A 17,076-nucleotide genomic window follows, 5' to 3' on the forward strand; every position below is an offset into this window, starting at 1 on the left:
AGAATGGTTAAGGTAGAATAGGTGAGCTGCTTGAGGGACCAGGAAACCTGGGTGTAGACTTGGAGTCTGCCGCATGGTTCTTCAATGACAGAGAAGTCAGCAGACATCAGTAGACTTCATCTCAGACATGAGGGTCCCCCCACTTGAGTACCTTCTGGATAAGCAGATTTGTAATTGTCCATGTTTTTCATCCCATACAGGGCATCTTTATGACCTGGTTCTGTGAGCTTAAATATATTTTCTTTTGAAAACCTCGGTCTAACATTGTTGTTCTGGTGTACTGTCAAATCAGAAACAACTTATAACTGCCCTTCCAGTGGGTTTTTAGAGGCTGTAAATTGCACAGGAGGAGATTGCCCATCTTTCTCTTACAGAGTAGCTGTGGAATCAAACTGCTTGCCTTCGAGTTGGCAGTACAACTCCTTACCACTAAGCCAGCAACCCAGTGCTCATTCCAACTCATGGTGACCCTCTATTGGGTTTCCAAGGCTGTACATATTTAGGAATAATTGCACTACCCCTAATCTACCACCCTAATCAGACCTAAGGTGTTTATCTGCCTGTGTCCTCTAGCATTTTAAACACATCAAGGGTATAGACAAATTTTATCATCTCTTTATTCCCATGCATACAACCTGGACCATTTCACACATCTAGGAAAATCTTTACATAAATGTTTAAATCCGGAGAAAGTATTTTTTTTTTCTTTTTGAGTAATGTTTGCAATACCTCGGGTCTTGGGAGACTTAATGTCAGCTGAATCCAGACTCTGGCTCCTTGAGGCATGGTAGGTTTGAGGGCTCAGGGCAATTTTGGTGTTCTTTGGGCCCCACATGGGGGTCAGCAGAGTGGGCATGCCAGATGAACTGGGGGTCTGGCTGAAGGACGTTGCCAGCATTTGGGCTTGCCGGGTTGCTAAAACCCTGAAGGGCCCTCGGGCCTGCGGCCCTCAGTCCAGGCTTCCATTGTTTTTGTTCAGACATTCCTCGTATAGCCCTGGTGTACAAGTTGCTGTATAGCGGTAACTTGTGGTTGCTGTGAGGCTGAACACTGTGACATGGATGTGTCAAAAGCGTTAATGGCTGGTTACCCAATGCGACAGAGAGTGGGGTGGAGCTCCCCGATTAAACAAGCGTGGAAGGAGGAGTGGCATCCACTTCCGTAATAGCTTGCCTCCGGAAACCCTATGAACCTGGAGAGAGGATGAAAGACACTCAAGCGTCAAGGACTCTCCTTCATAGGGTCACTATGAGTCGCCTGCAACTCGATGGCACTTAACAATAACAACAATGTTTGCGATATGACCTTCTAGTTATGCTGAACCTAAAACTGAGAACTTAGAAAGCACTTTCCTTTCTTCATATTTTTAATCTTCTTAACAATCCAGAAGATACAATAACAAGAAAAATGATTAGATAACTTTGCAACTCCCCAGCATGTGCTGTGAAATCTGAAGTTTGATCAGCGACTAAGCATCAGTGAAAATCTAAGCCCTTCCCAGATGGAATGGCCCCACGTATTTTAATGCCATTTTTACTTTATGAGATAGTTAATAAACAGGTACTGTATTTAATCTTGTGAGTGTAGCCCTCTATATTTAGCTTTTTCAGCTTTAATGGAACTATAATTTTAATCATGATTATTACTTTACATTTTAATTATAATTTGGTGTGGCTTAAGTATACATTTCTGAGAGTGATTGTGTAATGAAAACAGGAATTAGCTTTTCATTAACAAAATAAAGGGAGAGTTCCCACAGCATTCTAGTCTGTGTTCAAAATCTATGGGCTGGCCTAAAAATAGCAAGGGGAGTTTAACATTTGGTTAAAAACATGCTTCTAAATTGGCTGTGTGCACAACCCAGTCTCTTTAGCTCCATCTTGCATTATCTTGTTCTTTTTCCTGTCAAAATTAGAGTAAAATCTTAAAAGGAAATTCACTTGTGTCTTTGAGATTTCCAAAGGCTTATTTTTATTAATTTTATTTTTATTTAGATAATTAGCACCATGGAGCCTCAGGTGTCAAATGGCCCGACATCCAATACAAGCAATGGACCCTCCAGCAACAATAGAAACTGTCCTTCTCCCATGCAGACAGGGGCGGCCACAGATGACAGCAAAACCAACCTCATAGTCAACTATTTACCCCAAAATATGACCCAAGAGGAATTCAGGAGTCTCTTTGGGAGCATTGGTGAAATAGAATCCTGCAAACTCGTGAGAGACAAAATTACAGGTATGCTCTTCAGTATTCCAGACTTGGGACTCACCAATATGTTGTTCCATAGAATGTGCAGACCTTCGCAGAAACGCACATGCGTGAAGATGCATCTGAGTGTCTGCATTGTATATCCTGCTTGCAAGGATAGAGTGAATACACAGCCATAGACTCTAACATGGGTGTACATGTGCAGAAAACTATAATGTGGATTGGTAGGACTTTAAAACAGATGACAATTTTTACACCCCTACAACTTTATTTTATGTAAAGTGGTCCTTTGATTTTATTGTCTTTTATTATTAATTGTCTACTCCTTCCTTTTGTTTGGCCCTCATTTCTGTCCTCTGTCCCTTTTGTATTCCACTCTAGTTTTTAATCCATCTATTCCCCTCCTCTCAAGCATTCAGTATGTTTGTGTGTCCAATGATCTTCCATATGTCTGAGGCACTTGTTTCAAAGGGAGTGTTATAACTTGTGAAAGGGTGACACCCTGCCCATTGTCTTAATGTGAAATAAGCCCTTCAGATAACAAATTATGGTGGAATCAACTGCTCTACGGTAGGAAAGGAGATATTTCTCAGAGATCTCCATATGAATATCTTATTTTTATTTATAGGGTTTTTCTGAAAATGTTCTTTGATAAGTCAGTGACTTTCTACTTGTAAGTGAAACAGACCCCTATATAATGTCAGTACTTTAGGAGTTTCTTAATTCATTTTTCACATTTTCTTCCTCCCACCCCAGCCTACCCCACAGAGCAACCCTTGTTTCAGGTTGTTCTCATACATATAATGAATGCTCATATATTACTTTTGATAGTTCTTCCCCTCATCTGTTCTAATGCAGTGTTCGTTACCTATCCACTCTTTCTCTACTCCCACTCCAACCCACAATCTATCCTTCTTTGTAACAATTGCATGAGATATTGCACTCAGTATAATGGCCTCAAAGCTCCCTCAGGTTTTGTAGTGGTTTCCCATTTCATTGTTTTTAAACACTGCATAATATTCAATTGTGTAAATGTACCATAGTTATTCTATCAATACGTTTGTTGATGGGCACTTGGGTTGCTTCCTTCTCTTTGCTATTGTGAATAATACAGCAGTGAATATGAGTGTGCATACATCTGTTTGAGACATGGCTCTGGTTTCTTTAGGACATATTCCCACTAGTGGAAATACTGGGTCAATTGATATTTCTATTTCCAACTTTTTGAGAAGGCATCAGACTTCCTTCCATAGTGATTGTACCATTTTACATTCCACCAGTGGTGAATAAGAGTTCCAGTCTCCACAATCTCAACAGCCTTTGTTGTTTGCTGCCCTGTTGAGGTTTGTGATTGTTGCTGGGATGAGATGATGGCTCATAGTCATTTTGAAGCAGTTCAGTTTTTAAGATAAGGATTCCCCTTCTCCCCAAATCAACAATTGTTCATTGAGGACCTACTGTTTGTTAGACCCTGGCTCTGATGTTGCAGAAGGTAAAGAGGGATGTATTTGTAATCTTATTGAAAGTAATTCTTTTTTTTCTTGGAAAAATATGAGCCTGCATGATGATGACAGGGAAACCACTGCTGTCTGATAATCTTGCAGTCACCCACACTCAACTTCAAGCATTTGTCACTATTGAATATTTTAGATATTTCCCTTTCTCTGGAATTTGTCAATGTAAGAAAAAGGAAAAAATGGTTAAAATAGGGATAGGTCATCTTAATCTTAAATCAGGGAATCTACAGTGTATGGAATGTTTAGAAGCAGGAGTGGCATCCACTTTCTAAACAACATGCCTCTGGAAACACTATGAACTTTGATAAATGATGATAGTTACAGAAAGGCTTCAGGCCTTTTGTCCATAGGGTCGCTATGAGTTGAACTCAATTTGACAGCAATCAACAACACAATGTATGTGTGAGCATGAAAGTATAAGCATACTCTTATTTTTTCATTCTTTGTATAAATTTTTCCCTTCTTATAAATTGAGTAAGCAGCCTGTCATACAGTGGTTAAGTGCTCAGCTGCTGACCAGAAGATCAGCTGTTTGAACCTCCTAGCCGTTCCACAGGAGAACGATGTGGCGGTCTGCTTCCATAAAGATTAGGCTGTTTCTGCTCTTTCCTTTAGTCACTGTGAGTCAGAATTTACTTGACAGCAATTAATTCTAAAAATGATAAATTAATAAATTAAAAACTTTACAATAGCATAACTAATAACTATACTATTTTCTAAAGTCACATAATACTCCAAATATACTTCCTTTATACGTAAAATCAGAAAATAATATTACTGCAGAGGGCTTATTGTGAAGATTAAGTGAGAAACTGGGTACCCAGCACATAGCACAATGTCTGTTGCATAGTGGACCCTCAGTAAACGGGAGTTATTATTAACTTTTTAAAAAGTAGTCATTGAAAACCCAATGGAACACTGACATATATGTTGTTGTTTACCTTTGAGTCAGAACTGACCCATAGCTGAGCCTAGAGTGGGTTTTTCAAAGGCAGTAAATCACATGTGCGGAGATTGCCTATATTTCTTCCGAGAAGCACCTGGTGGACCCCAATTGTGTGCCTTTGAGTTGGCAACACAATTGACTTGATTTGTTCTTGTTGTTAAGTGTCGTCGAATCAAGTACGACTCATAGCAACGTATGAACAACAGGTCTGAACCCTGTCTTAGATAGTAACTGCCATATACCATTATAGATGCAATTAGCATGTTTAAATGAGGGTTGCAATGAAACGTAATTGACTTGTTGTCTATGGAGTTGGGGGACCAGAATAGAGGTTTTACTAGTCTTATCCTAGAGTGCTGGATCTTCTGTCCTTTTACAGAACTTCCTATATTTTCAGAAAGCCACTGTTTATATTCCTGAATAATCTTTATATAATAGGATGATAATTCAAACCAAATTAAAGCCACTTAACCATATGATTCTTCCTCCCACTCTTGTATAGAAAAAAAATGTATTTTTGGTGCTGCTTTACCTTCTAAATAGGGATTCTGCCAGCTATATTAGTGAATATTATTAATTACCTTTTCAAAAGAGTTTCTTTAGAAGTGTAGTGAGATTTTTGAGAGGTACTGATTCATGGTGTTGTTCCTTGTTTTCTAAAGACACATGTTTAAACAAGCAGATTCCTTTACTGAAAGAATGCTAATTTGGTAGTTCACCGAGTAGATCTGAATAGGAATGACAGCTTCGAAGACAGCCTTTAATTTGGTATACAAAACCCAAATTGTCAACTTTGGTTTGTTTAGCACCCTTTCCAGCACAAGCAGAGACATACAGGAGCATGTGAGCTTAAAGAAGAATCTTACGGGCCGAAAGCAGAAATGCAGTACAGGCATAAATTTATAATTATGTGAGGATTTTTTTTTTCTAATTCAGACAAAAAAAGAAAAGGAAGAAAAATTTTATTTGCAGATAACTTGTGGGAAAGAGGCAGGGAAATATAGAGGGACCGGGGATATTTGCCCTCATTTGGTAGCAGTGTTTAATAAAAGTAGAACTTGTGGTTGTAAAGAGTGCTTATTAAATTCTTCATTTACACTACCTAATTAATTCTAGCATTTTAAATTAACAGTGAAACTGGTCCCTGCTGTACCATTCCATAGATGCAGCATATTTCCTCCATCTACCCGTTGTTCAGGTTTAATTGGCTATGCTAAAAGTCAGAGTAGGAGAGATAGGGCTATGGGGAGGTGGAAAAGGGATGGGGTCGCTCTAAAAGAACTCTCCAAGGCCTACATTTGGGCTTAAGTCATAACACAGGCTGCAAGAGGTGAGGTATCACACCAGGCAAGTTGAAAAGCTGCTGCTGATGGTTTAGAAGTCAGGGTAAATGACATCATAGGTATTTTTGTTGCCCTGATTTTAACATCTCAGTCCCCCCTTTTCCTCCAACACCTCCTACATATTTCAATGCATCTCGATCCTGTGAAGTTTACAAGGAGTTCTAAATATCTAGTGGGAGGGGTAGGGGGTAGGAGGTGACAAGGAGATAAGAATTCAAGATTAAGATTTCCCAGTCCTTCACCATTCCTTTAAAGATCCTAATGGATCCCCTTAGAAGGTTCAAGCTTATAAAGTTAAGATCCCTTGAGAGAGAAAAAAGGCTCTGGTGGCAGTATTGCTGGTAAGTTAGATTCACCCCTGCCTGTGGATTGTCAATGAATTTTCCGTTTGAGAACACAGAGGAAATCAGATAATAGACTTAAGGTTTATTATGACGCTTGGGATGTAACTGCTACCATCTATCAAGTACTTGTTCTCTACTGGGTACTTTGCGAGCTCTGGGCCAGGTACTTGATAAGTGCTGGATACACCTTACTTTATTTAACACTCACAATGTTCCTCACTTTCTTAGGTGAGGAAACTGAAGCTTGGAGAAGTTAAGTAACTTCCCTGGGCATTACAGTTATGAGTAAGTGGTGGAGCTGGGATTCATCCTCAGTTTTCAAAAGCATTTGATGTAGAAATACATACCGGCTTCCTTCATCTGTCCCTGTTAAGTTCAGAAACCTTCCTGCGCCTCATCTCCCCTGTAACCTAACACAACATTAGGTTCCTTTGAGTAGAGATTGGTAGCCACTCTCTGGAGAGTCTGCCTAATGCCCCGTGACTTTAAATGAGACTCTTGTGCATGAAGGCAGGCGGAGACCCAATATTTATCATCCTCCAGGGACACTACTCAGCCAGTATCTTCCTTCAGAGCAGAACCAAATTTACTGAAAGTGTCAGGTTTAAGATTCTCTTACAGGAATTTTGGACATCTTTGTTACATATCTATTCAGAGATGTTAGATTTTCTTTTTCCAGTTGAGAATGTATTCTTATCAGATTAGTCTAGGCACCAGGAGAGAAAACATGTGTCCCAAGTTGCTCTGTGTGCAGCTGTGGGCATGCACTAGTTCTGTAAGCCGAGTCCTCTGCTTTTAATCTTCATCCACTTGCAGCCTCTGCTGCTGTAAAGAAGAGGAAAGATGTGGGGCCCACAGGATTCATGCAACCCAGAAACTCAGGCAAAGGACGTCAGACCTCTTGCAGAAATTTTGTTATTCCCACAGGCTTCATAGATTTGGATTTTTGTTTTTGTTAATTGTGCCTGCTCTAGTTTTTATTTTGCATGTACTGTGATTGCTTTGTTGTTGTTGTTATGTGCTGTCAAATCAGAACCCACCCAGAACTTACCCTCCTGCAGGTTTTCAGAGGCAGTAACTGTTTTACTATGTCTAAATTCCTAGATGGTCAGCATTTTAAGGCAGCTCTGGTGGCCTAGTGGTGAGAAGCTGCAGCGCCTTGGCCAGGACACGATTAGTTGGCTTCGGCTGTGATATCTTTGCGCCAGTAGAGCTGGAATAGTATTTTTTTTTCCATAATGCCATATTAGTATTACCTCACCCCAAAAGGAATAGAGAAAGGAAAAAAAAAGAGAAGAAAATACTGAGGGGGGAAAAATACCAATGTCAGGTAGAAAATGTTTTATATCTATAGGCAAGATTTTAACCTGTTGTTTATAGATTCTCTAGGGTGGAGGGACAGCGCAAGAGAGGAAGACCCTGAATGAGATGAATCGATTCAGTGATTGGGGTAATAGGAATAGGTATGTCAGAGACAGTGAGGTTGGCTCTGGATAGAGCAGGATTTAGGGCTCTTATACATAGGGTCAGTATGAATTGCAAGCAACTGGATGGCACATAACAACAACAACAACAACAACAGGAGTTAGGGAGCTCTGGTGGCCCTAGTGGCAAGAAGTTGCGCTGTAAATCCAAAGGCATTCGGTTTTAGGCCACCAGCTGCTCCACGGAAGAAGGATGGGCATTCTCCTCCTGTGCGATTGACTGCCTCTGAACACCCGCCAGAGGGTCAGCTATGGGTCGGTTCTGACTCGATGGTACACAAAAACAACAAGGAATTAGTTGTAGTCACCTCAATGGCATCTAACAAAATCTAAATTATTTGCATCACAGACAGAAAAAATTATGTATTTACATAATTGTCGCGCTGGTTTTAGGAGGAGTTTTCTACTCATTTGAGGCAACTGTGCTGGATTGTGGGGGATTTTTGAGAACAGGGTAGTCTGAACAATTTATGTCTAAAATTGAATATATCAGTTGACTGGTGTTTGAGGAGGCTCTGGTGGATGAATGATAAGAAGTTGCACTGCCAACTCAAACACATGCAGTTCAAATCTACCAGCTGCTCCATGGGAGAAAGTTTGAGCAGTCTCCTCCCTTGAGTTTTGCTGCCTCTCAAAGCTGACAGAAGGGTCAGCTATGAGACAGTTGACAACTTGACAGTACATACCAATACCAGTACTTGGGGCAGGCAGTAAGTGCTCTGGGAGGGTAAGGTAGGGTGAGGCCTATGTTAGCTGGAGTAGGAGTAGTAGGAGATTTGAAAAGTGGGATCGGAACTTTAGGGAGATGAGAAGACAAAGGTATCATGCTAAAATTCTAGTCTAAGAACGAAACTGTTTTTATGTCTATGCTTTGAACAGAGAAAGAACAGCGGGAACACACTCCAGAGAAATCTGGGATGGTGGTGTTTATAGTCCACAGAGATCTACACTGCTAATGTAAGGGTGTTGCCTTTCCAGAGGTTTGAATCCACCCACGGCTCCCTGGGAGAAAGGGGTGCAATCTCTTCTATGAAATATACAGCCTTCCAAAAACAAATCTGCCAAAAGGTCTGCTTTAAGTTTGTCCTAACTCAACAGAAATGAGTTTTTTTTTAATAAGCAGTATTTCCAAATGCAAGTAAGCATACCCTAAAATTAATTTAGCAAAAATATGCACCCTCTGGGGGCATAATGATAAGAAGTGGTGCTGCCAACCCAAAGGCACAAGGTTCAGATCCACCAGGTGAATTGCAAGAGAAAGATGGGCCCTGTGCAATTTACTGCCTCTTAAAACCCACTGAAGGGGAGTTTCAGCTATGGACCAGTTCTGCTAGACAGTACTTAACAACAGTGGGCAAAGACAGCATTCCCTAAGCACCACCACGACCCCATCCCTTCATTCTTTGCAACCCATGTCCTTGGTTTGACTGATGTGGAAAAAGAAAATAAAGTTAACTTTGCTATCATGGGCCTTAAGGGGAAAACTTTGCTATGGCGTTTATATTTGAAATTGCATCTCTAATTAAAGGAATCAACTCAGTTTTGATACAGTGATATTTGGGTAACTTATGTTCTTTCTTGGGCTTGTGAAAGTGCTGATAATCCTGTTAGTAGGTGAGATTCAAAACGTGAGACACAGAAGTGGTCAGAATGTCAGTGAATCAAGACCAGGAGACATTACATGAGGTACATGTGGTCCCCTGGGGGTGAAAAAAGAAAAGATTTAAGTTGTGGATCACTGTCTTTTAATTCATATATATTTAAGGTTTTGAGATTTACAGAGATTTTGGGAGCCTTAAAACCAATAAAAACAAAAAAGTCCTAAAACATGAAAATGTTTTGAGTTCATCCCTGAAATGTGAATTTTATTTCATTGATGATTTTATTGCATGATGAGCTTATTGCATTGTTTCTTATATTGTTGTTGATTGCTGTCGAGTTGAGCACACCTCATACAACCCTATGAATATAAGGCCTGAAGCTTAACCATCATCACTTATCAAAGCTCATAGTTTACAGAGGCATGTTGTTTAGGAAGTGGATGCCACTCCTGCTTCCAATAGCAGCTAAGAAATAGAAATGGGAATACTGACAGTTGGGGTTTTTTTCAGTGTGTGCTACCCTTAGTGTATTTTGCTTTTAATGTGTGCCATTAACTCAGAACCAACCTGTAACTAACTCTCCAGTGAGGTTTTAGAGACAGTAGATCACACAGGAAGAAATTGCTTATCCATCTCCCACAGAGTGACTAGTGGATTCGAACCATGTACCTTCCGGATTACAGTGCAGTCTTTTACCAGAAGGCCACCAGAGCCCTCTCTCCATAGTTTAGAGAGATAGATTAAGGTATGTTATTAAAATGGTTAATAACCTAGTACCATGCAATATAAGTTCATGAATATAAGCAGTAGAAATATGTTACTATTATGTGCCATCTAGTCAGAACATACCATATTTGACCCTCTAGTGAGGTTTCAGAGGCCGCAAATAGTATGAGAGGAGTTTATCCATCATTCTCTCTTGGACTGACTGGTGGGTTCAAACCACCAGCTTTTGCATTTGCAATGCAGCTACTTACCATTAGACCAGCAGAGCTTCCCCTAAAAATTCTAAACTGATTTTTCCTCTTTACAAACCAATTCAGATTGTATAACTAAGGAGTGAACATTTATGGTAGGTACAGGAAAAACACAGAGCTCTGAATCTTCTATTTTGGAAAATGGCATTCGAGGCATTAGAAAAACAACAATAAACACTGGGGATTTTGTTGTTGTCTTGGGGTGGGTTTTGTGTTGTTGTTTTTTTTAATTAAACAGGCCTCTGCTTACTTGAACAAGGAAAAATAGACTTGTAGTGATTTATAACTTCTGGTATTCTTTCTACATAAAACACACTTCACTATCTTCCGCTTTCTTTTGCAAGCACTGTGTTAAAATGGATGCGGCCTTAAATTTAAGCATGGTTAAAACTCAGCCTCAATTATGCATATCCAAGAAAATCCCAAGATATTGATTAACTGAATGAACTCTTCTACATGCACATCAGAGGGATATCCATTAGTGGTGGGAAGGGGAGAGGAAAGAGTAGCATTTATCAGCATATTTTGCTGCTGATTTGGGAAATGTGCTTGATGTAGTTTGATGTATCTACTAAATTCAGAGGAAAATCAGACAGATTTGCATCTGTCGTTTTATTTATCACCTCCCTGCAGTCATCTTATGCTTATTTCACAAAGAAAGAGAAAAGCATTTGATTTGCTGATTTGGGGAGGGGATTAGTTAATGTTAGGGTGAATGGGAAGTTTCTAGATGTGGAAACTATTGACAGCCTAATGGGGTTAGAAAACAGAAGAATGGGGGCTGCCTTATTAACGGGGAAATTTGGAGAACGTCAGAATGTTAAGTACAAACAGTAAACCATGTAATCATTGTTCCTATTATGTCCCCATCTAGGGCAATCAGAGACCCTCCATCCTTTTTAATTAGGACAGGTTGGCAATTGAGTGGAGCTGAGATTTAGAGTTGTATAGGTATTTTATGTGTCTTTCAACTCATATTTTTCCCAGAATGACAGTTGTCAGGATTTCTGACTGAGTTTGGTTTTCTTTTGCCCCCTGGCTCCCTTTGCCTTCATCTTTCCTTCTAAATAAGACAGCACTGCCCTGCTTTCGAACTCAGATAACCATAGGAAAGTATCCTCTCATCCCAGGAGAGATCTCTCAAAGGATTTTTACCTAGGATGTGAATCAGACCTGGGTATTTTAAGAATTTTCTATTTCTGTGCTTTAGCTGACTGTTTGGTTCTTAAGACCAATTCCCTGTATACCCAACCTCCTCTCTCTTTCTCTCAACACACACACACACACACACACACACACACACAGAGAGAGAGAGAGAGAGAGAGAGAGAGAGAGAGAGAGAGAGAGAGAGAGATAGATCCTACCCTCTCTCATTTGCTCCTGGATCCTCTGTAGAATGACCTGGTTGATTGAGAATAGGAACCAAGCAGAAAAGCAATGTCAGACTGAAATTTCCACACATTATCTAAAAATGTAGTTCATCAGCTTCGGGGTAGGAGGAAAGTACTTTCTGAAATGTGTTAATGGGAAATGCATTTTTTTCCCTTCTCTTCTGCAAAGTGTGGTAGTGGTGATTTCTTTTTTCATTCCACCCCCACCGCTATGCCATGTCTCTTTTCTTACTCTTAACTGATGAACTCTCTGTATCTATCTTTATTCCTTATAAGAACTAAAGATCGTTAAGTGGCCTTTTCATTTTTTTGACATTCAAAAAAACTGAGCTTTGAGGGGAGAATATCTTTCCAGTTTAGATAGGGGATAAAATTCTGATAGAAGCCATATATGTGTATAAACCTTTTATACTTATAAAATTTTTTCAATCAGCTATGAGTATTTATTTAGTGTGTCTCTCTCAGACCAAATAGATGTTATTTCCTTTCCTTCCTTTAAATTCTCTGTCAGAATCTGTGAAGAAACCAAAGATGATAAAGCAGAGTTTGTGACCACAATTTGCTTTTATTGGGGCCAATCAGTTGGGGGAGCCAGCATGACAGGGCCCTGCAGGTTTGGGAGGAGCTGAGAACCTGTTTATGATACATATCACCTTTGCTGTTTTGTGGAATATTTTCCTTTGTTTTTCACGGAACCTAAGCCTGCCCTTAGTGCAACTGGTTATTAATGTCATTACAATGATAACGCAAAGGGATTCCTAAAAGTACATTGTAGTTAGAGATTTGATTAGGGTGCTTGCTGTGGATCAGCTCTAGTGCTGGAGATACTGTACATGTATGTCACTTGATTGAAGGTGTGCTGGAGATACTGTACATGTATGTCACTTGATTGAAGCTGTGTTTCTCATATGGGTGATAAGTGGCATTGACCCCATTTAACAGATGAGGAAGCTAAGACCCAGAGTCAGTCAGCTGGAGAGCTGGAATAAATTCTATAGGCTTTCTGTCACCTGACCACTCTGTCTCTTCCAAATGAGGATGTAGGCAGTGTGAGCTATCGTCCTGCTGAGAGGTGAAAGATGTGATGGGGTTCTTAGAGCATGTGTCTAAGAAGAATGAGTCTTGAATCTAGCTTAGAACTTGGTAAAGATTTGATTGTAGGAGACTAGTCCATGCAGAGCCAAACTTCAGAGACAACAAGGAATCGAGGGAGAGTGAACAGAACAGTCAGTAATGTTTTGTTGAGTAAGTTTTGATTACTGCTTTGTATTGATGAAAGAGCTAAAGCTGAGTTAAGCAACCTACCCAAAGTTAATAAGTGGTAGAAATGGGATTTGAACCCAAGTCTGTTGGACTGCAGAACTCATTTACAGACTTCCTTTGAGACATTTACCTCACTGGGGTCAGGGGCATGTTCACTCAGTGACTCTCTTGCCACCTTCCTTAAGTTCTCGTTAATAACTTTTCTGCTTGACCTTTGTTTTGTAATTGGATGCTCTGATGAGAAGTGAGGTGTTAATCACAAAGTAGGTATAGCTAGTTAGGGTAATTGTTCTAGTTCCTGTGACTGATAATAGACCTTCTCATTACAAACATCTTGGATTAGATAAAATGTTTTACTGTTGTCAGAATAAGATGTCTATTTAATAATCTCCTATATTTTTTTAATTTTCATTTCTTTTCAAAGACTTTCCTATTCAGTACCTTTTTTTTTCTGTTCAGTGTTATCCCTTCTGAAGCACCAACCTGCGTATTATCTGTGTTCACTGTAAGGAGCCCTGGTGTATGGTGTGTTGTTGGGCTGCCAACACAAAGATCAGTGGTTGAAACCCAGCAGTGGATCCATAGGTGAAATAAGAGACAATATCCTTCCTTAAAGAATTACAAACTTAGAAGCTCGATGGACAGTCACCATGGTTTGAAATCAGATGTACAGTAGTTAGTTGGATTTTTGATCGCTTAATTCATATTCCTTGTACAAAGGAGGCCTGAAGACTGGAGTCAAGAGTGTTTTGGTTCTTATTTTTGTTCTGTCTTCTTGGTTTTTTCTTTAGTTTGCTTCTTTCTCTTCCTCTTTTTTTACCCTCATTTTTGTTGATGAGGAACCCTTGTGTTGTAGTGTGTAACATGTCAGACTGATAACCATAAGGTTCATGATTCAAATCCCCCAGACCTCCAGGGAAGAGCCTCAAAAATCTGATGGAAGGTTGCTAGGAGTCCGAATCAGTCCGACAGCAGTGAGTTTGGTTCTGGGTAATTATTTATTTTTATGCTTCCTTTGTCCAAAAACAGTTTTAATTTGCTTATAAGGTTATATGGGAAAGAGCTAAAACTATAAAAACAGTGATAGATTTTAAGAAAGCAGGATATAATGTAGTGGGGTAGATAAGTAAAAGAAGGCTGAGAGGAAAATGATTAAATAGTAAGGTGGTTAGATGACTTGTCTGAGGAGTGGAAGAGCCAGGGATGGCCTTCCGAGCCCGAGTTTTCCTTACAAAGGAAGATTGGATCATGACAACCATGATATTTCTCAGATAGTATCCAAAATCCCAGAGCTTTCTCCCATTCTCATTCTCAGCACGCTAACTAGCTTACTGTCAATGTCTAGCCTCTAATTGTGGACAGAGTTGCCAGCTATAAGTGTAGGAAGGAATATCATTTCACCTTTCTTGCTTAGACCCATGTTGGATTGATTGACTTGTTTTTGTCACAGCAAGGACAGGCAGTAACACAGAGAGAATGCCTGAATGGACTCTATTCTCACTAACATAAGATAGAAACAGTGTACGAAAGAGGTGTTCTGAAGCAAGCCCTCCATGTCTGGTGCCCTGAACTGAGGATTGATGGTTTCTGAGTCTGTTCAGTCTGCTTGCTCCCCTCAAACACTGAGATTGGACATACAGAAACTTCAGTCTTCTGCTTTCATCTCCTTGGCAAGGGGGCCTCGCCAGCTAGTGAGTTCTGGCTACTTGCCTTTTACCCAGATCCCTGAGCTAGACAAGTAGGAAACTCAGGGTCACTGAAACTCGGGGTCACTTTCACTTCCTGATCCTGGATCTGGAAACTGAAACTGAGAGTCTTCAACTGTCATTTCTCTTCCCAGTGACCCTCACAAGTCAGTGGAACCCTCCATTGAGACAGGCAGCCCTCTAAACATGAGAGTGAGAACATGTCCTAAGACCTTCGCATCCACAAAAACACACACATCCCTCCAATGTTTTCTCATCAGAAATACCAAATTCAGTGCATTGAACTAACCCGTAGTAAAAAAGACTTCAGCGAAAGTCCTACCCATCCACATAATGTTTTCATGACTTTGCATAAATTACTCTATGCCTTTTGTCCTACATTTCCTCAATACATAATTTAAAAACAAACAAACAAACAACAAAAATCTTTCTTTGCCATCGAGTTGGAATCTACTCGTATAGCTGATCCTCCACTGGTTTTCTGAGAATGTAAGTTCCAAAGATCACCATCTTTCTCCACCATCCTTATCTTTCTCCACAGAGCCGCTGGTGAATTTGAACTGCCAGAGAGTTTAGCCTTTATGGTAGCTGTACATCTCCCTACTGACTACCACAAGATCTTCCTACACAATATAAACCAGAGTATGGATCATAATAAATTATTACTGTCATTGAGAAGAATGGGAATCTCCATATACTTAATTGTGCTTATGAGAAACCTTCGTCTAGACCTAGACCAGGAAGCTGCTAACCGAGCAGAGGAAGGGGAAACAGCATGGCTTAATATCCAGAAGCTGTGTGTCAGAGCTGTATCCTTCCTCCATACCTATTCATTCTGTATGCGGGACAAACCATTTGAGAAACTAGAAGTGGAACAATGAGTAAACAGGGAAAAAATTGATGCCTTTGAGTTGTGGTGTTGGGGAAAGTGCTGAATACCGTAGACGGCCAAAGGGACAGAGAAATTATGTCTTAGAAAAGGTACAGCCAGGCTTCTCAGTGGAGACAAGGATGGTGGAATTTCATCTTGCATAATTTGGGTTTGTTGTTAAGAGGGGCCAGTCTTTGGAAAAGGACATCATGTTTTGAAAGGTGGAAAGTCGATGGTGGAGGGGAAGACCTTCAACAAGATGAACTGGCACAGGAACTCTAGCAGTGGCCTGAGTATGTCAGAGATTTGTAAGGATGCATATGACAGGACAGAGTCAGAGCCTTTGTTCATGGGGTCGCTATGAGTCATAGTCAGTCCACTTTAACAACAACCACAAACACAACATAAATTCTTACTGCTGTCGTTGTTATTGTTAGATGCCATCAAGTCAAGCATGACCCCCAGCAACCCTGTGATCTGAACTCAGTTCTATCTGTACCATCCTCACAATCTCTGACGTACTCAAGCCCATTGATGTAGTCACTGTGTCAGTCCATCTGGGTAAGGGTCTTCCTCACTTTCACCGACCCTTCAACTTTTGAAGCTTAATGCCCCTCTCCAAAAATAACTCCTCCTTTGTAACATACCCAAAGTATGTGAGATGAAGCTTTATTACCTTTGCCCCCAAAGAGCACTCTGGCTAATGTGTATTCATTTGGCAGCCCATGGGATATACAGTAGTCTTCTCCAACACCACAACTCAAAGGCATCAATTCTTTATCATTCATTGCTTAGCATTCAGACGCGTAGCAAGTGCTTGAAAAGACCATAGCCTGAATCAGGTGCCCCTTAGTCCTCAAACTGACATCATTGCTCCTCAATAATTTGGAGAGGTCCCTGACTGCAGTCTTTGCCAGTGCACTGGGAAAGTATTCCGTGACTCAGAGTCAACTTGATGGCAACTGGTTAATTGGTTGGATGCTAGTTGCTTTATATTTGCTATTTTATTTAATCCTGGCCACAACCCAAAGAGGTATATATTGTTGGCCACATCCTTTAGATGATAAAATCAAGGCTCATGGAGTTTAAAGTGGCTGACTTGGGGTACACAGCTGGCAAGCAGACTGCACACCCATGTCTGTCTGACCAGACTGCTGCCGGTCCAGCCGGAGACCTTCACAGATAGAACTGTTCATCTTCTTCATGTCTCATCCTGAGTTGTGAATGTGACTGTGTAGGATGCATTCCAATAAGTCTTAGAAATAGCTATAGTGACAATGAACATCAGTGTTGATGGTTCTGGAATACTGTAAATAAAATCCTTTTGTCTGATATTTGGAATTGTCAGGATAGTAATTTCTGATATTATCTTTAAAATCAGGACACTTTTATGAATAGCAACATGATAAAATGGAAGGGCCTACC

General features: G+C 40.3%; 1 protein-coding gene across 6 annotated transcripts in view; it reads left to right on the plus strand.

Moving 5' to 3' along the window:
• ELAVL4 (ELAV like neuron-specific RNA binding protein 4) overlaps window positions 1-17,076 on the plus strand; it is a 127,330-nt gene that overhangs the window by 57,619 nt on the left and 52,635 nt on the right. For 5 of the 6 annotated variants that reach the window (XM_006879658.1, XM_006879654.1, XM_006879657.1 and 2 more), the window contains exon 2: window positions 1,995-2,235. In XM_006879658.1, the coding sequence (XP_006879720.1) occupies window positions 1,995-2,235 (241 nt within the window). Of the gene's footprint in view, window positions 1-1,994; window positions 2,236-17,076 lie in introns of those variants that run through there. The other variant, XM_006879659.1, reaches the window with a different exon arrangement.

This window comes from Elephantulus edwardii, unplaced genomic scaffold, assembly GCF_000299155.1.
Source record: "Elephantulus edwardii isolate Elephantulus edwardi_28Jun2011 unplaced genomic scaffold, EleEdw1.0 scaffold00005, whole genome shotgun sequence".
NCBI classification, from domain to species: domain Eukaryota; kingdom Metazoa; phylum Chordata; class Mammalia; order Macroscelidea; family Macroscelididae; genus Elephantulus; species Elephantulus edwardii.